The 26,289-nt window shown below is 39.1% G+C and overlaps 1 protein-coding gene across 1 annotated transcript; it reads right to left on the reverse strand.

Annotated features, from left to right (window-relative positions):
- Positions 1–6,645: 6,645 nt before the first annotated feature.
- Positions 6,646–22,971, reverse strand: LOC148847371 (subtilisin-like serine-protease S). The gene is given in 12 exon segments (XM_088949605.1): positions 6,646–7,476; positions 11,476–11,680; positions 15,529–15,643; positions 19,268–19,501; positions 20,071–20,165; positions 20,348–20,546; positions 20,767–20,856; positions 20,858–20,876; positions 20,967–21,119; positions 21,249–21,346; positions 21,705–21,799; positions 22,566–22,971. Coding segments are annotated over 12 exon segments (1,941 nt in total). The 5' UTR covers positions 22,647–22,971; the 3' UTR covers positions 6,646–6,919.
- Positions 22,972–26,289: the final 3,318 nt, after the last annotated feature.

The following is a 26,289-nucleotide window of genomic DNA, read 5'->3' on the forward strand; positions in this document are numbered from 1 at the left end:
GATCTTAAGCATAGCAGCATAATGGGCAGTGCGAGGGGCAAACATGAACTAACTCACAATATGTACAGCATACGCAATATCAGGACGAGTAACAGTAAGGTATACAAGACAGCCAACTAGTTGCCAATATAAGGTGCAATGACTAAGAGGAGTACCATCAGTGGCTACTGATGTAACCGTTTTCGGCCACGTACCAATGTTTTGTGATGTAAAACTTTTTGGCAAAGTACCTCGTTATTCGACCCGGTGGTGGCGTACCTTAGTGACGAGCTACTTGGTGGTGAACTGCCTGGTGGCGAACTGCCAGGGGGCGAACTGCCTTGGTGGCGAACTACCTGGGGGCAAACTGCTTGGGGGTGAACTGCCTTGGTGGCGAACTGCCTAGGGGCGAACTGCCTGGTGGCGAACTCCCTGGTGGCGAACTGCCTGGTGGCGAACTGCCTGGGGGCGAACTGCCTTGGTGGCGAACTGCCTGGGGGCGAACTACCTGGGGGCGAACTGCCTGGGGGCGAACTCCCTACTAGGCGGTCGATGCCTTAGAGAATGTTGGAGCCCCCTGGTGCGGCGCAATCCGACTGCCCTCAGCATGAGGTGGTCTTCTTTCCTTTGTAGGCTGCGGGAGATGAGGGACCTGCGAGAACTTCATCTTTTCCTCCTCTTTGTAGGTGGCGGGAGCTGAGAGACCTGCGAGAACTCCATCTTTTCCTCCTCTTTGTAGGTGGCGGGAGCGAAGGGACCTCCGAGAACTCCATCTTTTCCTCCTCCTTGTAGGTGGCGGGAGTTGAGGGACCTCCGAGAACTCCATCTCTTCCTCCTCCTTGTAGGTGGGGGGAGCTGAGGGACTTCCAAGAACTGCATCTTTTCCTCCTCTTCGTAGGTGGTGGGAGCTGAAGGACATGCGAGAACTCCATCTTTTCCTCCTCTTTGTAGGTGGCGGGAGCTAAGGGACCTCCGAGAACTCCATCTTTTCCTCCTCCTTGTAGGTGGCAAGAGTTGAGGGACCTCCGAGAACTCCATCTTTTCCTCCTCCTTGTAGGTGGGGGGAGCTGAGGGACTTCCGAGAACTACATCTTTTCCTCCTCTTCGTAGGCGGTGGGAGCTGAAGGACCTGCGAGAACTGAATCAGAGGTCCCGAGGGTACTTTCCCGGTGGGGGCTCTCTGATGCTTAAGTTAGCACTCTTATTGTAGAGAGCTTTGAAGATAATATGAGAGAGCTAGAGAGCAGGGTTACTTCCCTTTCTTTTCCATCCCCTTCCCCTTTGGGGGGTGAGGTCTTTATGTACCGGAGTCTTCGCGGGTTAGGTGGGTGAAAAGCCTCCAAACGGTAAGACTCGTCGCATCCGGTCAGATCCGGGGTACGGTGGTGAACTCCTCGAGGTCGTCAGGGTGGCGCTTGTGTCAGGCGGCCAGGTCGGCGCCTGGGCCGGGTTGTCAGAGGGGTGCCTGCGTCAGTCGGCAGGTCAGTGTTTAGGCCAGGTCGTCAAGTTGGCGCCTATGTCAGTCAGCGGGACAGTGTCTAGATCAGGTCGTCAAGCTGGCGCCTGTGTCAGTCGGGGGGTCAGTGTCTAGATCAAGTCGTCAAGCTGGTGCCTTGGCCGGATCATGCGCTAGGCTGGTCCAGGTCGGCCAGGTCGCGCATGCTGTGCACAGTTCGCGCAGGCCATGCGCAGTTCGCGCAGGCCGCACACTAGGCTGCGCGCAGTTCGCGCAGGCCCCGCGCGCGCCATGCTGTTCGTGCGCGCCGCGCAGGCGCGCGTCAGGCCGCGCGCAGGTCGCACCAGGCCGGCCAGACAGGTGCCCGGGTGGGTCACCAACTTCGTAAGTTTGTTGGCTGGGTGTTTTCCTAGTTGTCACGAGGTGCCACGTGTCACAATTTTACTAGAGGGCCAAATTTGCCCTCATCAGCTACCAAATGGGCATTAGGCTCAATTGGAGTGGTAACAGTCTTAGTATCAGTGAGTCCTGCACGAGAAACAAGATCAGTGGCATACTTGGCTTGAGACAGATAATATCCCGATTGGTCAGAGGAGACCTCAATGCTTAAGAAATAAGTTAGTCGACCAAGATATTTCATTTCAAATTGTTTGCTAAGAAAGGTCATAAGAGCGGAAATGCCCTGCAAATCATCGCCAGTAATGATCATGTCATCCACATAACGGAGGAGAAGTACACAACCCTGAGAGGTCTTTCGGATGAACAAGGCATGACCATAAGTGCTAGATTGAAAGCCAAACTGACAAACAGTAGAGCTGAATTTGGAGAACCATACTCGAGGCGCCTGCTTAAGTCCATATAGAGCCTTACGAAGATGATAAACCTAATTAGGAAGATGATCATAACCAAGAGGGGGTTGCATATAAATCTCTTCAGAAAGATCACCATTGATAAAAGCATTCTTAACATCCATCTGAAATAACTGCCAGTGCTTAGCTGCAGCAATCGCAATAAGACTGCAAACAGAAGTGAAACGAGCTACTGGAGCAAAAGTCTCCTCATAATCAATGCCATACTCCTGTGTGAACCCTTTAGCTACCAATCTAGCTTTATACCTTTCAACTGAATCATCTGTTCGAGTCTTGATTTTGTAAACCCATTTGCAACCCATCACGGATTTATCTGGAGGCAAACCAACTAAATCCCAAGTATGAGTGCTTGTAAGAGCTTGAATTTCTTCCGGCATTGCTTTCTGCCATAGAGGGTCAGTACTAGCATCGCGATAGGTACAAGACTCATATAAAAATACAATGGTAGAATAGCAATGAAAATCACGAAGAAGAACGGAAGGTTTAGTGACCCTACCAAAGCGACGGAGTGAAGAATGAGCAGGGTCGAATGCATCAAGATGAACCAAGGGCTCAGAAGAAGGCAGAGCTAGAGGATCCATAGCCAAGGTAGATACATCATGAGAGGTTGCAGGTGGTGCAGTACTATTAGAGCTATCAGATGAAGTAGTCGGACATGCAGGTAAATCATCAGGAAAAAATGAGATAGTAGGATCAGTAAAGAAATGTGGAGATGTCGTGGTAACTCGAAATGGGGAGAGACTGGAAAACATTTTGTATTCCCAAAAGGTAACATGATGAGATATGTGAAGTCGCTGGGAAAGAGGATCCCAACACTGGTATCCTTTATGTTCAATACCATACTCGAGAAAACAACATAGACATGCTTTTAGTTCCAGTTTGGTATGTTCAAGAGGTTGTAATAGAACAAAACAAGCACAACCAAATACACGAAGAGACTGGTAATCAGGGCAATGGCCATACAATCGTTCATAAGGAGAAAGGTTACCAATAACAGGAGAAGGAATGTGATTGATGGTATAAACAGCAATGAGGGCTGCTTCCCCCCAAAAACTTTCAAGACAAGAGGAAGAGATTAAAAAAGCATGAACAGTATCAAGAATATGCCTATGTTTTCGTTCTGCACGCCCATTTTGTTGAGAGATACCGGGACAGGATCTATGAATGATAGTTCCATTTTGTGAAAGAAATTGGGTGAGGATAGAATCTCTATATTCCATGGCATTATCAGTGCGAAAAATTTTGATGATAGAGGAAAACTAAGTTTTGATCATGGTGGCAAATTGAATATAAATTGCAGGTAATTCAGATTTATTACGCATGAGATAAATCCATGTATATCGAGAGAAATCATCAACGAAGATCACAAAATATCGTGAACCACCCATGGTATTATGAGGTGAAGGGCCCCAAATATCATAATGGATAAGATCAAAAGGTGCAGAAGAAACAGAATCACTTATAGTAAAAGGTAAAGCATGATGCTTTGAAAGAGGACATGAAACAAAGTCAAAGTCTGTTGTTTTAACAGGACCCAAACATCCATTAGAAATTAAGGATCCTAATTTATAGGTAGAAATTTGACCAAGACGAGAATGCCAAACACTAGAAGTAACAGCAGTAGCAAGAGATGATAAATGAAGGGATGATAGCTCAAACAGTCTCCCAACCTTACGGCTTGTCCCAATGATCTTCCCTGTCCGTGGATCCTGGACAGTACAACCACAACTTGAGAAATGTAGTTCAAAACCAAGTTCACATAATTGTCCAACAGATATAATATTTATAGATAATTTAGGTACCAAAAAAGTGTTAGGAAGTGACAAACGAGATGTTAAAACAATGTCTACACTTTTGACAATTAGGGTGGAACTATCGGCAGTATGAACAATTGGTGCAATAGAAGGATGTGACTTGAAAGTAAACAATGATGAATTGGATGTCATATGATTGCAACAGGCATAATCAAAATACCATGATGAGGTAGTACCTGGAGTGACAGACAAGACTGAATTAGAAGGCATACTAGAATCAGGTTGGAGCTGGTGAAGAAGAGCTTGGAGTTTTCTAAGATAAAATTTTGGAGAGGTGTGATCAAAAGAATTCTTTGTGGCAGAAACTGCAATAGAACTCGAAGCTTGAGAACCCATGGATGAGGACTTCTTTCCAGACGCCTTTTTGGCTTTCAAGCGGCGACACTCAGAAATAGTGTGACCAGTCTTCTTGAAGTAATTGCAGAAAGTCCATTTAGAAGATTTAGTTGAAGTAGCAGGCGTACTCGGAGTAGCAAGAACAGCATCAGTAGATAATAAGGATCGCTCATCTCGGAGTATTTTTAGACGAGTTTCTTCAGAGAGCAAATCTTTGATCACAACTTCAAGAGAAGGCAATGGGCTACGATGAAGTAGAGTACCGCTAATAGGTTCATACACATCCCTGAGAGTCATCAGAAGATGCCGAACACGTTGGCGATCGCGAAGCTTGGAATAAGTAGTAGCTGCAGAGGTACTATCCCATTCAGGTTCACATTGTGCTAATTGATCCCAAAGAACTTGTAATTCAGAGACATAGCTGTGAATGGTCTGTTCAGGTTGCTGCATCATACGGTGAAGACGCCTATAGAGCTAAAACTAATGCACACCATCAGAAATATAATAACGAAATTGTAAGAAATCCCATACCTCTTTAGGAGAGTCATATCTGCGAAATTCCAACTTGATGCTTGTAATACAAATATTGCGAAACCATGTCAATATTTGATGATTTTTCCCATCCCGTTTTTCTACTTGTTCAGCAAATTTATCCTCTGTTTCATCAGCAATTTTAGTAGGTTTGGGAATCTAACATGTCACATATCGCCATAGAAGATGTCCCTTGAGAAAACTGCACATCTCCTAGGACCATAAATCATAATTTGAGCCATCGAAGGTAACAGTGATGGGATGAGAGATATGTTGAGCAGCTTCAGAATAATCCATGAGGAGAAACACAAAACTCCGGAGCAAAGTAAATCACGAGAAAAAAAAAGGAACAAGGCAACAGTAAAAGCGATTGAGAATTACAGAGAGAAGACGAAGATGCTCTCTGCAGGAAGAAATCGCTGGATGTCGCTGCCTGGGGTCTTACACTTAATGCTTGGGTCGGTTAAAATCCAACTATTTTCTGAAACAGAGGCTTACTACGAGACCCACTGATGAGTGACCTCTTGTTCGGGTCGGGCTTGTGTTGCAGCCAGCCTGGGGTTGTTACTGCCTCGAGTTTGTTGCCGTTGGTGGCACGGAGAAGGTGGGTTGCAATAGAGAAGTCGGGTTCATCTGGCTTAAGGAGGAAGAACGCAGTAAGAGTAAGGAGCTTCTGACTCGGGTTGGGTCACCCTCTGCGATATCTACCTCGATGACCCTGCGGAATCCGGTAAGATCTCGTTCGCCGATCGTTGGTCTTGTCGCAGAGGATCCAAGCTTGTAGCCAATCGGAGCAGAGCAGTTGGACTGAGGATCCGCAGCCAACCGAAGCAGCGAAGTCGTCGGTTCCAAACGGAGCAGAGCAGAGGGATCGTTGGTCTGGTTGCAGACTTGGAAGATGGAGGACAGAGGATCTATAGCCAACCGGAGCAGCGAAGTCGTCGGTTCCGAACGGAGAAAAGCAAAGGGATCGTTGGTCTGGTTGCAGACTTGGAAGACGGAGGACAGAGGATCCGCAGCCAACCGGAGCGGAAAAGTCGTCGACTCCGTCGCTCTGGTTGCAGACTTGGAAGACGGAGGATCCAAGCTTTAGTCGTCGGTTCCGTCGAATTCTCTTTTTACCTCTGTACCGGGCGGCAGAGCAGGAAGACCCTTGCGAAGTCGAAGCTGGATCGACAAGCTTCCGTGCACCAGATGGCAACCTCCAGATTACCCTGCTTCTGCTTTCGGGCTTAAAGAAGAAGAAACGACAGTGTGGACGACAGTGTGGACTTCAACCCGAGGTGCAATGATAACTGGTGTAGCGACAGTGTACTAGGAGTCGTATACAGGATGACGATCATGACGGGCGGTTATGCGAGATAGCTAGTCTTCAACCCGAGGTGCAACGATAACCGGTGCAACAGCAGTGTGGACTTATGAGAGGGCACCGACGAAGCTCAAGTGGAGGGACGGATCCGATAAAGTATCACAGGCTCTGATACCATGATAGGAACCAAGAAGGATGAATGAAGAAGATCTTTCACTTTAACATCTATATTCAATAGGCTACAACTCTATTTATAATAGAGCTAATTATAATAGGGATACAATAGGGAGAGAAGGTCAATGACCTAAAGAGGATACAATAAGAAAAGAAGAGAATATATGTACAGCTATCTCCTAAAAGGAATGAGATAATGAAACTAATTTTGATAGAATACGCTGACAATTAATTTGTGACTCTTTCCAAATTAGAAAAGCATAACTCTTATTGCTATTACTTAAACAGAATGCATCGTACACGCACCACCCAGAAGAGATTTATTATTATTATTATTATTATTATTATTATTATTATTATTATTAAACGAATAGTGGATTATTGGTTACATAATAAGAGTTTGGAGAAAGAGCTGAGTAGGTACGTATAGCTTAGAATATTATGTAAGTAGCTAGATTAAGAGTACATGAAGTGCAATGGGACTCCTAACCCTATGGAGTCCGTTTAAGTTGCTCCATATCAACTCCCCAAACACAACGCTGCCATTAGTATCCTTGTAGGGCTTGAATTCTACCATGAAAGACTTCTTCTCACCAACTTCGCTGAATCTGAGCTTACAAGGACGGACCATAACGTTCACGCCCATTGGCTGCTTTACAGATGCAACATAAACAGTTGGGCCTTCACCGTAGTAAGTAACTGTTCGATTAACAGAGAGGCTTGTTCCCGTCATGTTCGTTACAGCAATTGATGGATAATTGAGATTGTAGATTGGGACTGGTGGGTTTTTACAAGGAACAACCTTCCCTATCAACCCCAACCGCTCTCCCAGTGTGGCATTGTTACTACATATAAAATCGTAAGCATCATTGGAATCAAAATCATAAACTAGCCCGGGATCAAGTGCTGCAATTGGATTTATGTGTCCAGATCCATAGTCAAAAGGCGTCGACACAGATTTCTCTTGGTTGCTTAGTATGGGTTTTTGAGTATTGTCAAGTACTGTAGCTGTATGTATCAAACAAAAAAAAAAAACTTGTTAAAAATGATCAAGTAATTGTCTTTAACGGCCTAGGGTAATAATTAAATTCTGCAAAAGGAAACAAACATTGTGAATATTTAAAGAATACTAATACGCAGCTATAATAAAATAAATATTAAAAGAAAATATGTAGAAATTGTTTGTTTGATATAATTATATTAATTAGTCAGAACTATCTGAATTAGCAACCTAACAAGTTTCAAATGTGTAAAACTTTTCTTTTGGAGGTAAAACAAAAATTTATTAGAAAATAGAAAGATGAGAGAACAGGGAGAATTTACAACCTGCGCCCAGCAGGAATAAACCCAGCTCAGAAGAGAAAGCGAAACCGCTAAACAAAGACTTTGCAAGTAAACCCACATCAAAAACACCAGTCAATAGACAATAGACCCCCACTAGATACACAACCCCTTTCAACCATACAACTCAAAGGTTGAGCCTCTCAAAAAAAAAAAAAAAATCAGTAGGCGAAGAAATCTATGAGAAAAGCCAGCCTCACCGAAAATGAAACTATTATCTTGAAGCTTTGCCTCTTCCACCTCACCGAAAATCAGCTATGGTGTTTAATTCCTTATGAATCCAAACTAGCTTTGCATTCAGGTTATTTAGAATATCTCTAGCTTCATCCAGCAGATGAACAAGCCTCCAAGGGCCTCCAGTCCAATGCCTTAACCAGTTTATTGTGTTAGCTGAATCGCCCTCACTTGATGAAGAGAAAAGGCCTGACATTTTGGCGGAACGAAGACCTGTGAGGGCAGCTAAGATCTCTGCCCTGGTGGCATCAGCTCTCCCAATCGGACCACTGAAAGCCCAAAGGATGCTGCCCCCACTCCCACAGATTACTCCTCCAACTCCTGCTTGAACTGTGGACCGTTGAGCACTGCCATTAAAGCTTAGATTTAACTAGTTCTCCTCCCTGGGGCAGGATGTTTGAATAAAGCCGATTCCAGGGGAAGTGTAGAGGACTTCTACCAGGTTTCTCTGAAGGTCATTTAATGTGGTGCCTTTGAAGACTTCAGAGTTTAGGGCCCAGCTGTCGCAAAGGTATGTAATGTGAAAGATTAGATCCTTAATATTCCTGGCTTTGTTTTCAAAGGTTCTGTTGTTTCTTTCTTTCCAAACTCCCCATAACACTGTGTGGGTCACCATGCTCCAATAAATTTTGCCCCTACTTCCAAGGCCTTTGCAGTGCCATTGTCACAGAAGATCTATGACTTGGTTTGGGAATACCCAGTTGAGTCCCACCTGACTGAGAAAGGAACACCAGATTTTCCTTGTTAATGGTAAGTGAAGGAAAAGGTGCTCCGCTGTCTCGCCATTGTTGAGGCAGAGGGGGCAGACATGTGGGGAGATGCATCTGCCTCTTGAGTTTCTTTTGTAACATATCATAGGTATTTAGTTTCTTTAGGCAGGCCTCCCAAATGAAGAAGAGTTATATTCAAAATTTGATCATCTAGGCTTTTGTCAGATCAGTTCTAACAAGAATTAGGTTTAGAAATTTGATTCACTCTTTTTTGAGACACGTGTAATTTAATTTGTTCTCGATTTGGTAGGAGGGCTTGGTTTGAACTCAATAAGATGGTGATCAATAATTTAATTTGTTCCCAATGCACTGGAGGCATTCCTTGTCCGCTACCAAAACTGCAAACCTGGGGAATAAGTTCCTTGCTGTAAATAGGTCAATAAGAAGTAGGGGTCCAAGAATGAGGAAAAACAAATGAAAAAGAGAATATCGGATCTCCTCAGAAAAGAGAACCAGCTCGGCTGACTGAACTTGCTACAACTACTTTGTTGATGCTCTCTTACTGTACCAAGAACAGGGGCATCGGAGGTTGCAGCGGTGGTGCCAGTTAGAGGGTTGGGTTGCCGATTTTGAGGAAGAGAGAAGAAGAAACAAGAGATAGAGAGAGAAAAAGAATGCCGGCGGCACAACCAGTGATGGTGGACAGTGGTGGATCGTGAGAGGGAGAGCGGAAGCAGGGGAAGAGAGAGAGGGAGAGAGAGAGAGAGAGAGAGAGAGAGAGGGAGAGAGGGTAGGTTTTAACTTTTGAGACATACCATTAACATTCATATTTCTATTCCTCATCCATCTCAACATTCACATTTCTACTACTCTTGTTTTAGATGATCTGTTTATGGGTAACTCATATATTAGATGCTCTGTACATAGGTCAAATATCACTCTAGTTATACAACATTGTTGGCCTTACAACCATTTTATCAATTTTTTCTTCTTTAGATGGTATTCTTGTCTCACAAATGTAATTCTCTAAAGCATTCTCCAATGTTCTCTATCCTGCTCTAATTCTATAGGCTAGGGGTGGATTCGAGCCGATCCGAGTCGAATAGTACGAGGTTCGAGTTCGGCTTGAGATTGTTCTACAAGGCTCGAGTTCAAGTTCAAGCTCGGTTCGAGTCATAACCTTGAACTTGAGCTTGGTTCGAGTAAAAAATTCATAAGCTCGAGATCGGTTCAGCTCAAGCTCGATTTTGAGAAAAAATATTTTATAAAAATAAAAATTTATATATAAAAATATTTTTATTTGATATTTAAAAAAAAAAGAATTATAATAATTAATAATTATAATATTTTTATTATATATATTATTTTCTATAGTTTTATTATATATATTTGAGCTGGCTCGCAAGCCTCACGAGCCGAGTTCTAGTGGCTCAAGTTCGATTGAAACCGAACTGAAACGAGCTTGAGCAACTCATGAAAAGCTTGACTCGTTGCCACCCCTACTATAGACTATGTCCTCTTCAATCTCTCACATTGAGTTATATCTTGCTTTATAGTCCTATATATTTTAAAATATCTTATTTTTGAGGTAATTGTATATATCATATCATTCCTCTACCCAAACCTAAGCCTTTTATATATATCATATAATTTTTTGCTCTTCTTTTCTCCACATACCCATTTAGATCTCTTTCTATAAAAATCCACTTTTCAATTAGAATTCCTTTAATTAACTCATCTCTGTTTGCTAATATTGTCTTTTAATGCTTTCTTCTAAGCCCACTTGAGGTACATAAACACTAATTATATTAGTAATTTTCTTTAACTAAAACTTGTTTAAATAAAAGTGTTCCATTCCTGACTTTTTAACATTTAAGAATTCAATTTTTAAATCTTTGTATACTATTATTGCCTACTCTGTTTCTATTATTTACTTTTCCAATGCACCATAGTATAAAGATATTTTATAGCATTTATCTTTTCATTTAGTTTATTTGTAAACATGTAATATCAATCCTTCCTTTCATTGTGTAAATTAATTCTATACCATTTCCTATTCTATATTTAAGATAGCAAATCAAATTCATATTTTTCTATTGGCCTCTTTACCCATACTCATCCAAAATGATGATGAACTCTTACATGTTTCTCACAACCGAGTAATGTTATGGCGTACTCTTGCTCAATTTTGCACTCGAATTGGAGAATAGTACATATGTTAGTTGTAAGGAAGAGTTTAATATGCGCATGCAAAAGATAACTTAGGATCCATATTCAAAAGAGTTGGGCAAAAGTTTTGATCGATGTCAGAAATGCCGACCTAATACAACTCCCTTTATCCGGTGGCAAGATTAGCTCACACCCTAGCCGGATTAATGCAAATAGTCACTTTTATTTGTAGGTTATCTTTGGATTGCAAGAGAGTACATTTGGAATTGAGTTCCACTCCCTCTCCCTCTCCCTCTCCTTGGTTCTTTAGAATTCAAATAACTATCTATACCTATTTATATTTTAATCCACTAACACATGAAATTTTAAATTTTAAGGATTGTAACCAACTTCTGAAAACTTGCATATTTTACTCCAAATCATTTATCATAAACCCAAAAAGAAGAATTGAGATATTCTCAAAATTATGCTGCTAATGTAGTATGAGGCTTAAATGAATTAATCTTAATTGGGATTTAAAATGTTTTGATATATAAGAAAAGGGGTTTATTACCTGTTGTCATGATTGCGGATTGTATGGCTGCTGGACTCCATGAAGGGTGGACAGATTTGATAATAGCAGCAATAGCTGAGGCATGTGGGCAGGCCATGGAGGTGCCTGAGATTATATTGTAGTCAACAGGTCGTCCAGCCGTTGGAGCAGTTGCTACTGGAGACCACGCTGCCAATATATTGACCCCTGGTGCTGCAATATCGGGCTGCAACATTACAAATTAAAATATTGCAGATACTGTGATTCTAAGAGATCTAACAAATTGAATTAAAATTATAAAATAATAAAATGACATTGTAGGGTTTAGATAACTAACAGTCAACATTTTTCCAATTCAAACACCAATGTGGTATTGTTCTCTTCTCTGCAAATACTTCATACTTCTTTTTTGGGTATTTGGCGATAGGGGTGTCAATGGACCAGATTTGGATTGGACCCGTCCAGTTCACATCTAAATTGGACTGGTCCACGTTTTTATTGTTTGAGATATAATTAGTGGATCCAAATGGGGAGGAACTCCGTTCCTTTGCAAACCTTCTGAAAGTCCATCGAAACCTTCAAGGCTAAGGATCTGGGCATTTCATCATTCACCTCTTCAAAGCTAGTTTCTCCCTCACACCGTCTTTCAAATGCCTCCTCTCCGACATCACCCATCAATAAAACGGCCGTCCTCCTCTTTGCATTATCGTCAACAAGTTGTTTGTATGGTCGACCAAGGTCGATGATGGCCTGGGTTTCATTCCATCTTCAATGCTGGCGGTGCTTATGGGATGGCCATCTACTTCTCCATGTGGTTACACCTCCCTCATTGCCAACCAAACAACATCGAGTACGCTAATGGGACTGATCCTTGTTCTAGATTCATACAGACACAGATTTGTCTATGGCTGAAATCCGACGGGCTTTTATTTAACACATTGGACTTCAATCAAACTGATTTACAGTATCGGACCTACCACCTTTTCCTTGGCCAACAAAACCCATGCAGACAGAGCTGCCAGGAGTCCAGGACCACCCTGAATCAATGCATCGAGTGGCTCAATATGCAGCCTCCGGATTCTGTTCTTCATGTATGCATCGGTTCCCGGAACACTATCTCTGCTTCACAAGTGACGAAATTGGCTATGGCTGTGGAGGCAAGCGGCAAGAATTTCATATGAGTCAATAGGCCTCCAGTGGGATTTGACATAAATTCTGAATTCGGGGTAGATGACTGGTTTCTGGAGGAATTTGAAGATGGAATAAAAGCGCATAACAGAGGACTTTTGGTGCGTATATGGGCACGCCAAGTGATGTTATATTCTATATATCACAGGTCTATCTCTGCCTTCTGAGTCATTGCAGTTGGAATTCAATGACGAAATAAAGAAGATATTTTTTATATTTTTGTCAAATCTTTAATATATAATTCTGGATTTTTTTTTTATATTTTCTGGGTTTTTAAGTAATTTCTAAAGTTTCATTTAGTTTGAACTGAATTGGGTCTAATTCGATCCATTTGCATTTCAACTAGACTTAATTGGATCAGATTTAATCCAATTCATTTGTAAATGAATCAATGCTGGATTGAATCAAATTAGACCAAATCCAATCCAATTGACATTTCTATTTGGTGATACACACCACTAATAACCCCTCCCCCTAAAGTCGATGGCTGCAGGAATTGAATCTTCATCTATATTGGAATGAACCAACTAACATACCACCCCTCCATTTGCCTGTTCTCATACTTTTTCGCGGAAGTAAATTCTCAGGATAAACTCTTTATTTCTGAAAGTGGATATTTGCCTCACAATGCAGGGAGGCAAAATAACCACTACATAACGCCTTCAAATTTGCATTTGTTTCGTTTAAAACAGATAATATATAAAATAGGCCTAAGGGTGTAACTTGGGCTTAGTTGGATCCGGTTGAGATGAACCAGAGCGGCAGAGCCCAACCTGAGGCTAGAGTCAATTCCAATCCAACAAAATTTAACCCTGTAACCCTAACCCAACACAAATAACCTTGTTTTTCTTCCCAAGCCCAGCCCGCCCGACGGCCCGAGCCCAAACATAATGCATATGGACCTCAGCCCTAAAATTCTAGGCTTGAGCAACTTGGCCTAACCGGAAGTTTAATATAAATTATATAAGGTAGATTATATACAATATTTATACTACATTACATATTATATATTACTCAGTTTAATTTAAAGTTTTTGAAATATAATTCTATTACATTACATATATAAATAAGCTTAAATGCTTACACTTTTTTTTGGTATTAGTGATACGCATGAATCTTCCATAGGGGCCGTAATTATTTTTATTTTTTATTTATTTTTTAATTCTGTGCTGGTAGGTAGTGGCACTCGAATCCGCATATCTGTTGACCCAGTTAACATAACAACTAAATCATTATTTAGGTGGTGTTTGAAAGTGTGTTCTTATTATGGATGAATCATTTCAGTCTATACCACGGGGTGAATATACTATTCGGTTGGTCGTAGATGGGACTGGTTTATATAAGGTTTTAAAAATCAACTTGGAAAGAGAATTGCTTTGATCATCGGTTTCTGGGTCAGTGGTTTGACCATCCAAGTCGAACGGTTTGAGTGGTTTTCCTTTAGATTAGAAATATTAAGATTTCATCCTTTAGTGAGAAAAGAGAGAGGAGCTAAGGTGGTTGTCAGCTAAGAAAAGAAGAAAGAAAGGAAAAAAAGCAAAAAAAAAAAAAAGAAAAAAGAAAAAAGAAAAGGAAAGGAAGGAGAGGAGGGAAGCAAAGATGAAGAAGAAGAAGAATAAGAAGAAGACATTCACTTGTGACGACGACGACAATAGCAGTGGTGACGGTGGCAGCAACGGAAATAATGATCATGGCAGCAATAACGACTTTATTCTCAAATCTGAGATCTGAGATCTCGTTTCTCTCTTTCTCAGATCTCAGATCTCCCATCTGAGTTATCACCACTCTTTCTCTTTAATCTCTCTCTCTCTCCGAAATCTCACTTCTTAGATCTTAGATCTTAGGTCGTATATCATCTAGGTTAGCGGTTTTCTAACCAATTCAATGTTTTTTTTTTCCAGAAAGAGATCCGATCTAAAAATGGACCTGGATATATGATTGGTTCATGAGGAAAACAGTTCAACCGTTCAGTCCGATCTGGTTTTTAAAACAATGCGTCCATACTATATCGTGGACCGGCCCTGTCCACACCCCAAAATCTCAACAATGACAATTTCTCGTGTCTATGATCGGTTCATACTCCATTTTTTATTCAATACTTCTCTACCCTATATATTTTTCTTTCCTTTTTACCATTAAAAGTCCTCCACCGCTCCTCTTTCCTCATCGTCAGGCATTGTAAGCATGGGTTACCCTTTGTAAGCTCTCCTCCAACCGTCACAAGCTCCATTTTTTAAAATCATTTTATTTTTTAAATAGTTATTTTATTTTATTTTTTAAATTACTTTATTGCCACTTTTTGTTAAAATTAATATCTATTGGTTAATATTCAATTGTAAAAATTATATTTATGATCATTTGTATATATCACTTCATAAATTGTATATGAAATACATAGAATAAAAAAGTGTGGTATGGATCACACCACACCTATAGAACGCCACTATGGGTGTGGACTAGACCAATGGACATGGTATGTCCACAGTTCAGAACAGTTGTGGATTGTGATGTGGTATTAATTGGTCCTTACCACAGTGGTGTGGTGTAAACCAGCTTACACCACCCAATTTCTCATCCACATTACAGAACACCCCCTTAGTTGATAATACTTAAACTTGGACATCTATTATCTCAATGCTATGTCAATGGATCATGTTTGGCACAGACCATCCTCGACCAGAATCCGACTCAAAACTATGACCATATCCCTAACCCAATTACACTCGATTAATGTGGGTTTACCGATTAACCTGATGTAGTGACATCCCTATTGACAACTAACAAGTGACAAGTAACTTCGAAAACAAGTATGAGGTGTAAAACTATAAAATTATAGAATTAATGCAAAAAAAAAAGTGTCATTAATTGCATAGCAAATTAACTTACTTTAATTATCCCAGGTGATATTTGATTTGGTCCCTTCGAAGAAAATGAAGCTACGACTGGTGCAGGCCTTGTTTTTAGAACCGTCACTGTAGGAGAGATTTTCGCAATTGGCTTCCTGTAAGAAAAATAATTTATATAAATATATTAAGCTGAAATGTATACATAAGAAGGCTTGGGGATGAGGGAAATTGAATCTAACGGTATTTTTTACCTTTTTTATAGAATTTATAAGAATGCCACTCTCTACCAACTCTCTCTCTCTTTTGATTTTTTTTTTCTTTCAAATTACAAGAATGTCACTCTCTCCTACCAACTCTCTCTTTCCATCTCTCTTGTTTTTTTTTTTCTTTCAAATGAAAAGAATGACAGTCTCTCTCCTACCAACTCTCTCTCTTTTTCTTACAAATTACAAGAATGTCTCTCTCCTACCAACTCTCTCTCTTTTTCTTATAAATTACAAGAATGCCATCTCTCCCTCTCCTACCAACCCTCTCTCTTTTTCTTACAAATTACAAGAATGTCATCTCTCCCTCTCCTACCATCTCTCTCTCCTTATAAATTACAAGAATGCCACTCTCTCTCCAACTAAGGGAGACCTCAGCTCGGCATCTCGTCTGCTAGGGGACCTGCAATCAAAGGTAATCGAGTTCGAGCCGAGCCGAGCCGAGATCGAACTTTTCAGCTCAAGCTCAAATCTCTAATTCGAATCGAGCTCGAGCTAGACAACACCTTGACTAGTGAGGGAGACCTCAACTCGACACCTCAGTCACTAAGGGAGATCTCAGCTCGGCACATTGTCAACTAAGGGAGATCTTAACTCAACACCTCACCTGCTAGGGAAACCTCAGCTCGACACTTCAGTAGTTGAGGAAAACTTCGGTTTGGCACATTGGCAATTGAGAGAGACCCCAGCTTGGAACCTCGGCTCGGCACCTTGGCTACTTGAAAGACCTGCAATCAAAGGTAACTGAGCTCGATCTTGATAGATTATGAGTGAGCCCCTACAACGCAGGGCCCCCTCTGCTAGTGATGCATTAAGGTAGGATGCATGGCTTCATGGTAGGGATGCCAATTGCACAGGGTTAAATTGGGTTGAAATAAACCTTCACCTGACTGATTGTAGACTTGTAGTAATTAAAGGTGTTCGGATCTCCTATCCATGCGTGTCCACCTATTGGACACTACAACCACACATCTGGAACATTTCCTATACTTGTTTGTTCTTGTTGTTATTGATAGGGAGGCTGATATATGGCCATGTCTTGCGATTAGGTGTAAATAAGATTCTTGTGGGTAGAATATCTAAATTGACAACGGACATTTGCTGACTTTGATCAAATTCTAAAAGAGAGGATTAATTATTTAAGTATACCTTATCATTTTATTAAATTAGTTAAATATAACTTTGTTTTCAAAATTATTTATGTGTATCTTCTCAAAGAATTTAACAATTAAGATTAATGGAAAGAATTATATGAGAAAAGGTCCTTAACTGTACTTTTTATGGACACAATGGAGTAGCCCATCCTCCAAACCCATAAATTCCCCCAACCCAGGTTAGACGGGATTCAATCCCAACTCTATTCTATAACCAGCAGGAGACTTTTTACCAATCAGGTGCTTGGTACCTTGTTCTGTGACTGTAGTTAGAGTTTTTAAAATATGCACTTGAAGCACAGCCCCAGCTTTTTGCCCCATATTCTCTTCAAAATTAAGGTTCAGTTTGGAAATTAAACCTCAGCTTGGAAGGAGTATAAATACAAATATGTGCAGTATAAAACTTTATATTTATATTTATACCGAGTACAAATATAAATATATACAATACAAATATAAGATTTAGAAATATCATTTATAAAGTTGTACATGGGTTACATTTCAAGTTTTCAAATATGTATATATCAATAGTTCTGAAATTTATATCCAGGCCCTAAAGGTTAAATTTCAATTTTTGCAGTTTGTATATATATTAACTGACGTCTGAACGCCCCTGCACAGTTTGCTAAACATGATAAATTCTTGGGAGAATGACAGTTCAACCCACGGTCAGAAGTTTTAGACCCAAAGTACAGTTGGGTAGGTGCCAGCTCGGAATTGATGCCAATTCATGGCGGGCATTAGTGTATAGAGAGTGGGGGTATATGACATTTTGAATGGTTATAGATCTGCAGCAGAATTCAGAAATCTGCAATGGGCCTGCCCGTATTTTTCCGTAAATTATTTGGTGTGATCACCGGCCTATCCGGCTACCGGATGTTATTAACATTTTATCTTTTGGTGAGTAATGTGGTATTTTTATCTAAAAAAAAAAAAAAAAAACTTAGGCCCTATTTTGATAGACTTTTCAAATACGAAAGTATGAAAAATATTTCTACTTTGGCTTTCATACTTTTTAAAAGCAAGAAACCCCTCAAAAGCATGAAGTTGACTTTTATTAATTCGCGCTTTTGGGGAAATTTTGCTTCCATTTCGTGTGAAGGGTGGTCACATGTGACCATCCTTCAAGTAAAACCCCTCAATCGAGACTCCCTCTTTACTACTGTGGGTTCTTGTTCTGTCATCACCCATCTCTGACCCCCATTGCCACTGGAAATCGTCGTCAGAAGCACAGCCCTCACCAGAATCGTAGGTATGGATCCCAGTTTCATATTTCCCCCCTTTCTTTTAATGTTTTTCTACATTTCATGTAATATCTTCAAGCTTAATGGTATGTTTATTGCATGTTTACCACCACTGGAATCACTATTGTCGACTTCTTCATTTGCTAAACTATTCTTGAAGCTTAATGGAATGTTTTTATGGCTTGTTTACTTTAATGTTATATATAGCATTATACTTGTACAAAACCACTTCATTTCCTAAACCAAGTGCCAATTCTAAGTGATTACCACGTGTACATGATGCATACACATGGCATGTGTTCATATCTTTAGTGTATATAGGTGGCTAATCATGGGTAATGTGGTCTTTGTCACATATAAGATCAGATGAATCACATGATTGATAAGGTGCTTTTGGCAAACAAAAAATGGTACTTCTGTTTTGAAAATTAAAAGTAAAAGTTGTATTTGTACTTTGTACTTTCATACTATTAAAAGTATAAAAGTAGAAATCTACCCAAACACAGCCTTAAGTTTATAGTTTTTTGCTTTTTGAAAGGTAGGGATATAAAAAAAATGAATTGCTTAAAAGCTTAACTTTATGAAAAGGTTTTTAAAATTGGACCGGATAGGAAATTGTTCTAGGGTCCAATTTCTGGGTTGAACGGTCCAACCATCTGGCTCGAATGAATGGCCTGCTTTGACAAGAAAAATAAAAAACCCGAAAAACCGTTCCTAAGTCAAATAGTTCAACAATTCGATCGCTCGAGTCAATAGTCTACTGACCAAATCAACAGTTTTTGGCCAAATAGGGATTTTGAGATAAAACAGAACCAATCACCTGACCAGTTCCCAATTCTCCCATCCGATTTTGAAAACCATGATTTATGGTTAAAATTCTACTTCAAAGGATCAGCATTTGAAGATGAATTTTGAACCCAAATGCATTTTCTTTTCTAAATATTCAAAGAATCAATTCTTAGAATGATTTCTGAAAATCTAACCCCAGAAAAAGAATCAATTTTCAAAAAAAAAAACAGACTAAATTAAAAGTAAGTTTTACTTGTTAATCAAGACCACCGACAATTCATCCAAATGAATTCTGTGAAAGCGTACGTAGCAGTGATTAGGCTACTTACTTATAGGTAGAGAGATACGCTTGAAGCACTTGAGATTGTTGAGGACTAATTAGAGTGCCTGGGATTTCAAACTGTGCAAGTATTTCATTGGGAAAATCAAGGACGAGTATCATCCCGACACCGCCGCCCCGTCTTATGCTTTCCCCTGATAAATCTGTTCTTGTGTTAGTTTTCTCGCACACCACTATCTTTCCTTTTATCAACGTCTTGTCAAGACTGTCCTTCTCACAAGAACTGCAGACAAACAAACACAACTTTTAGACGGCCAGCATCGCCGTGTTTTAATGGAGACTAAAATTCGTGAGTGGTTTCACTGTTGAGGCTCGAGGGAGGTTCTGTTTGTTTGCAGAGACAGAGCTAATTCAGTCAAATACAAAATGTTTTGCATCATTTGTTTTTAATTTATTATGATTTATACTCTTATAAAGTCTTATGTGATATAATGTTTTTTTTTTGTCTCGTTTTACTCATTGACAATGCAAATTTTAACTACCAAAAGTTTATTCAAATTTTGCATTTCCTTTCTACTTAATTCTCTTTAATATAAGGTGAAACCCACGACATCTTGCTTCCTCCATAAGGTGGGGCTCTTTTCATAAACATATAAGTTGAAGCAAATTGTACCAGAATTTACACTTTGACTATCTTATGCATTTGCATTAATCCAAATGAAATTAGCACTCAATACCAAAATAAATAAAAAAATGCACTGCAAACAAACAATCTGGGAAACCATAGGCCAATTGAATGCACCGATGATCCTTGGCTATCAATTAACCAATAATATTAATAATAATTCATACCTAGCATTGGTAGAAGGAACACCCGGAGCTGCTGCATCACTCGCGTTTATGACACCATACAAGCCATCCATCATAAATGGGTTTAAGGAGTAACCCTGATTCATTAAAAACGGAAAACGTATTTTTAGAACCCTAATCTATTTAACTGGGTATCAAGGGAAATAGTGAGTCTGAATCATTGATAATTAAAAGAAATAGAGAAAAAAAAATTACTTGGTATATTAATTATTCTGATTAATTAATTTATCCGCTATCTAGAGTTAATTAATGTATATACCTTGAGAATTTTTGAATTTCCAAGATGAACATGGGAGGAGAATTCTCGATCCACAGAGCTCGCTGCCACTGTGAGGATCCAAGGTGCCGCTGCCACTGGCTGGGTAAAATTTCCGGCCGATGCTGAAACCAGAATTCCCTTCCTGAATGCATGAAAAGCTCCAATAGCGATGGGATCAATAGAGTAGCTGTAGGTAGTGGAGCATTAATTAATCTCGATGAGGTCTAATTAATAATCATGCATTGAACTAGGTAGCCAGAATTTGTAGCACACAAGACAATAAACAAAAACGTACGGAAGGCAAGATGCATTAATTGGTAAACGTATATGATGATATCTAGCTAGATGATCAGTCAACAACCACCTACCTAGTTGTAACTAATTACACAGATATCATGTCGATGGAATAATCGCATTACCTGTTACAGTCGGCCAATGTAAAATTATCACCAGTCACACACTCTCCCTTAAATCTCTTGGGCACAGGCCCTAAGCCTCTGTCGTTGAAGCTCTGACTCCGGCCAAATTCCTTTTACCAATGGAATATACAAAGCAGCAGCATACTTGTTAGCCGAGCTGCCGAGTTAAAAGAAATATGCATATATAATTAATAGTTTACCGGTGTCAATGACGCCAATGATCATATCCGACTTAACGTCAATAGGCAATTGGTTATATTGATGAATAGAATCAACTCCCAAGAACTCCCAAGAATGTGTGGTGTGAAGATGAATCGTCCGGCTCTCGAAAACAGAAGCAACCGATTCACTCTCTGAAGCATCGATTGCACATGGTTATGGGGTGCCGGGGAGGGTCAGTAATTACTAATTAGAGAATAATATATATATTTTAACAATCTTAGTAATTAAGCCCTTCCCAACCCAGCTCAAGCCAATCTTACCAGAAAGCTTCTCTGCTTGTTCCGCCGTGAGCATGGCAGAAAACCCTCTGAAACTCTTGGTATAATGGTGAACTGCTGCCTGTTGTGCTCCATCAATACTTCCAAAGAAAGAAAGAAAAAAAAAAAAAAAACCGGAAATTAAACAGTAGGTACCCTGGCTAAATCTATTATACTGTTTGCAGGAAATTGTGGAAACATGGGCACAATTAATCCCGCTTAATTGTTTTACAACCACTGTTGCAAGACTTTCTTGTGACCCAAAATAATATTCGCACATAAATAACCTGGTTTTACTTTTACATTCAAAACAACTCATGATCTGTACATTCTTAATTTATTTTTCCACTGGGGGGTCTCTTGTATTTTATTGGTTGCGCGGTTGCAACTATTTCCTGTTACGGTGGCTGCAGCTGAAGATGTGGGCAACTGGGGATTACATGTTAATTAGTAACTTACCTGCCAACGAATGAAGTAAGCATCTCATGGTTAGCACTGATCACAGAATCTGAATCCGGGTACGAGTGCTGGTCTCCCATGTAAACTATGTAGTGCTGCATCCATTTTTTGACAACTTCTTTAGAGGCTGAAGTGAACGACTTGTCGCTTCATTTTTTAGAAAAAGTAATTGAATAAAATCACGAGTCATATTGTAAATCAGAAGATTTCTTCTCTATTTTTTAACGATTTATCAAAAAAATAAAATAAATATTACTGAAAATCTAAATTTTGATAAATAATTTTACCCAGCCAGTTTTTAATTGGTATCTAAACATGTGGACCTGAAACCATAGAATTTATAACTCGGACAACAGAAGAAGAAGAAGAAGATGATGATGATGATGATGATCAAATAATATAAAATATAATGGCTCTTTAATCCACATATGATAGAAAATAAATTCTGATATGATTTTTGAAAAGTATTAAATGAATCGTTTTCTGGTAAGGGATTTAAAACAGTTCTCCCTTGACAAAACTTAAAACACAATCGAAGAAATGAAAAGATTACAGAATTAATTATTGATTAAATTAATTCAAAATGCATGATATAACATATAATTCATCGTATTCCAGAATCAAATTGTAGGACTCAAACAAAAATCATAAATGTTTTGACAATTATGCTACTTTATAACCAATTCAATAAGAGAGACAAAGCAATAAATCATTCCATCTCAATTATAGTCAACTGGCACCTTGATCAAGTGACTGAATGGAAATGACATATTTTCGCTTTTAGTATATAAAATAAGTAACTCATAAAAGATCAGCCATTGAAGTGGCGAAGGCAGCCCATGGCTTCGTTTGAAGTATTACCTTGGTGGTGGTAGAACTGGATTCATGCAAGAAAGAAAATCCAAACAAGGCAAAAAGGGCGACAACAATGGTAAATCCCATGGTTCTGATGGAACTGGGAGTAAGGGAAGTGTAGATGCTCAAACAAAGTACTTAACGTTGTTTCTGAGTTCCATTGATCGATCGACAAATTATGTGCCTAATAGCTAGTTCTATTTAATTTATAGTTGAGATAAAAAAAAAAAAAAGATTTTGAACTCGAGAATTTCAGTTGTATCATTAAAATTAAAATAAAAAGTTAATTTGTTTCCTCGAAATTAATTTAGAGAGTGAAAGCAGCCTCGTTAGTTGCTGGACCACAAAGGGCTCCACATTTGGATCGATACATCTATCCAACTTATCTTCAAATTATTTGGATACATGCTACCTGTCATGCACCCAATGAACGACCTCTCGCGACGACTATTGGAGAGCAATATATAGTTTTATTGATAAAACATTAAAAATTTATAAAAATTAAAAAGCTAAAAATATGTATTATTTTATTGATGAAAACATTAAAAAATTAAAAAAATTATTATTTTATAAAGCAATATTAACTAACATTGAAAAATATTATTTTTCAACGGTAATGTGTAGGGTTTCAAAAAGAGTGATGAAGCATAGGATCAACAATCAACCGTGGAAGGGACCAAACCATGATTTTTTACCATTTACGAAATTTTGGGGTGTGTGGATGGAACCGATCCACGCTATATTGGGATGTGGCGTGAATCGGTCCCACCCACACCCAACCGAGCGAGACTGAATCCCATGGACGGTCATGAGATATACACAGTTTCGAATGCCACTTAATTTATTGCTCCTCACACCCACTACTTTAGAGTAGAAGGGAACATTTCTTGTATTTTATGTTGTCATTCAGCCATTCAGCAGAGATGCTCTCAATGCATAGCTAGATGAGTTGTGAGATGGGTGTTGACAGCAAATGGAGTAAATGCATCATAGTTGTTGGTAATTTAGACATGGCAAAAAGTTGAACCAACACACCAAAGAGTTTTACATCAGAAAAACTTTGACTGTTTAAAAAAAAACAGCCTCAACTGTTTTAGAAACCTGTAGTGAATGACATCTGATAATGAGTGTGGGTAAAATAGTATTTATGCTTAATACCTTTTAAGTTGAAAAAACAAATGAAGACCTGAATTAATAAAGATATTTTAATCATACAAAAGTTCCACATTATCATCATCATTTTTTTGATGTTGTATTTTAATCAATGTTTATTATCGGTGAAAGTTACACAAGCGTCTCAACCAGCACCACACCGATCCCCGTTCATCTTTTCCTCATCCCCACACTCTTCTCCTCCCACATGCCAGTTCTCCAATTGGTAGACCCCTCCTCTTGGTAAAAAGCTGAATGGTGAACATGGAGTGGATTCAGGAATTTTTTTTTTTTGGTGGGGTTATGGATGGGCCTAAAGGGGCAAACCATTGGGTGGGAAGCATGGTTTTTAAAATTGGACCGGACGGTCAGACCAGAAAAACCAGGAACCGGTCAGGTGATCGGTTCCGGTTATCCCCAAAACCGGTTTCTCCATAAAAACTGTTGATTTTGGTCAGCAATCCGCTGACCTGGGCGATTAACTGTTTGAACAGTTTTAACCGGTTTTCATTTTTAAATTTTTTTTATTTTTTGTCAAAACATCATTCGAATCGAACAATCAAAGCACTCGACCCAATAACCAAACCCCTGATTGGTTCGATCTCTACATCAATTTTAAAAACCATGATAAAAAATGAGAGGAGGGAGAAAACTCAGAAGAAAAATTGTATTAAGTGTGAGGATTTCTTGACCATAGGCCCGTATGGCCAGATCCACCCCATCATCATCATTGTATATTTACACAAAAGGTGCTTATATCATAATAACACTGACAGTATGATAATCACATATGAATTCATACTGAAGTGCAATGGCTTTTTTTTCTTCTTTTATTTTTTAATAAAGGGGGAGAATGGCATATGCATAACGCATTGGTGATTGAAAGTTAAAACAGTAAAATGATTTCTTTCCCTTTCCAGCATGATGTGCCCCATTTATCAAAAGTTGGGATGTGTCCAAATCAGTCCCTTCTCAGTGATTTTCACATTTGCATTTACCATTGCTTTAATTTAATATTTTGGGGTAAACTTCCAAACGGAGACATCCGTGTAAGCAACATTATCAGCTGCTTGGTCTTACTAGTGGAAAGCTAAGCAAAATTCTCTTCTGCCAGAAAAGGAATAACAAGAATGATCAATAATCTGATGAAAAAATATAGTCGGTTTCTGACCAAACAAAACCAAAATAAGAATCATGTTCCACATCTTTCAATGTGTGGACACGTTTGATCATTAATTTTTCATATTTGCAGCATTAGAAATTTCTACGGCAACAATTGATGGAGAAAGGTTTCACTTTTTTCTAAAACACTAATTATAAACCCAAGTAGAAACAAGGAAACTAATTGGAATTAACAAGTCAAGAATCCTTATAATTGGGTATGGCAATTTTTTTTTTTTTAATTTCTTCGATTCCTACTGTACCCATCCCAAATAAGGCAGGGATGAAAATGATTTCTCCTATAGGGATGGGATGGGGAAATTTTCATTTCCATTGGTGGAAATGGGGAGGACACTCCCTGCTCCGTGGGGATCTCCACTTATGTATATATGCATGTCAGCATTCAAAACTTTCTCACATACCAGCTCTTATCAGTCGATATGTTTATCGATACACAAAATAGAGGTGTTTTGGGGTCTTGGTCTATTTCAGGGGATGGACAAGCCTAGGACTTGCCCCCTAAAATGTTTTCAAGGAAAAAAAGAAACTGAAAAAAGGGTGGTGCTAGGTTTAAAATATTGATACACCATTTGCATTAATGGTTGTGTGGGCAGATTGGATTGGATTAAAACAGGTTTTGGTTGAATTCAATCCATTTAATTTTATATAACTGGGTCATTAATGGGTTGACGGATTAGATTGATTGAATTAAAGATCAACATAAACTAAACCCAATCTAACCCACCCAATTGCCACCGCTAACAACAACTACAAGTGCTTCAAACATATCTGGCTATAGAAAAGGAAGGTTGTCTGGTTGTGTGTCTGCTACGCCTTCACACTTCACAGAATTAATTTGGAAGAATTTGTGATGTTAATAAGTAAAATTTACTTTTAATTTAATCTGGATTTTTGAAAATTGCTGGAAATCCATTCTTTTTTTGGGCTTAAAACTCATTCCAAGAATTTATTAATTCCCTGAAGATTGAAAAAAAAAAGATTAATAAAGAATAAATTTGGGTTCAGAATTCATTCTTCAAGTAGTGATTCTTCGAAGAAGTTGATACCATAAAAAAGATTCTTCGAAGAAGTAGAGTTTTAACCAGACATAGTTAGGTCTTTATGTAGTTCATAATATATATATATATATATATATATATATATATATATATATATATATAGATATAACTAAGTAATTTATTTGTCATTCTCACTTCTTGATTACTACTTATTTCACTTGTTATTTTCACTTCTTCTGACTTGCTTGAAGTGCTCAATCGGATCTGACCCATATATGCAAACATGTATATATATATATATGTACACGGAATATATATGGATGCATGTGTATAAAGGGGTGTAAACGGATTGAATTTGAATCAAATCAGGTAATACCCGAATTCGAATCTAATTAGAA

Source organism: Nelumbo lutea, chromosome 6 (genome assembly GCF_056320005.1).
Source record: "Nelumbo lutea isolate HS-2025 chromosome 6, American lotus-T2T, whole genome shotgun sequence".
Classification (NCBI taxonomy): Eukaryota; Viridiplantae; Streptophyta; class Magnoliopsida; order Proteales; family Nelumbonaceae; genus Nelumbo; species Nelumbo lutea.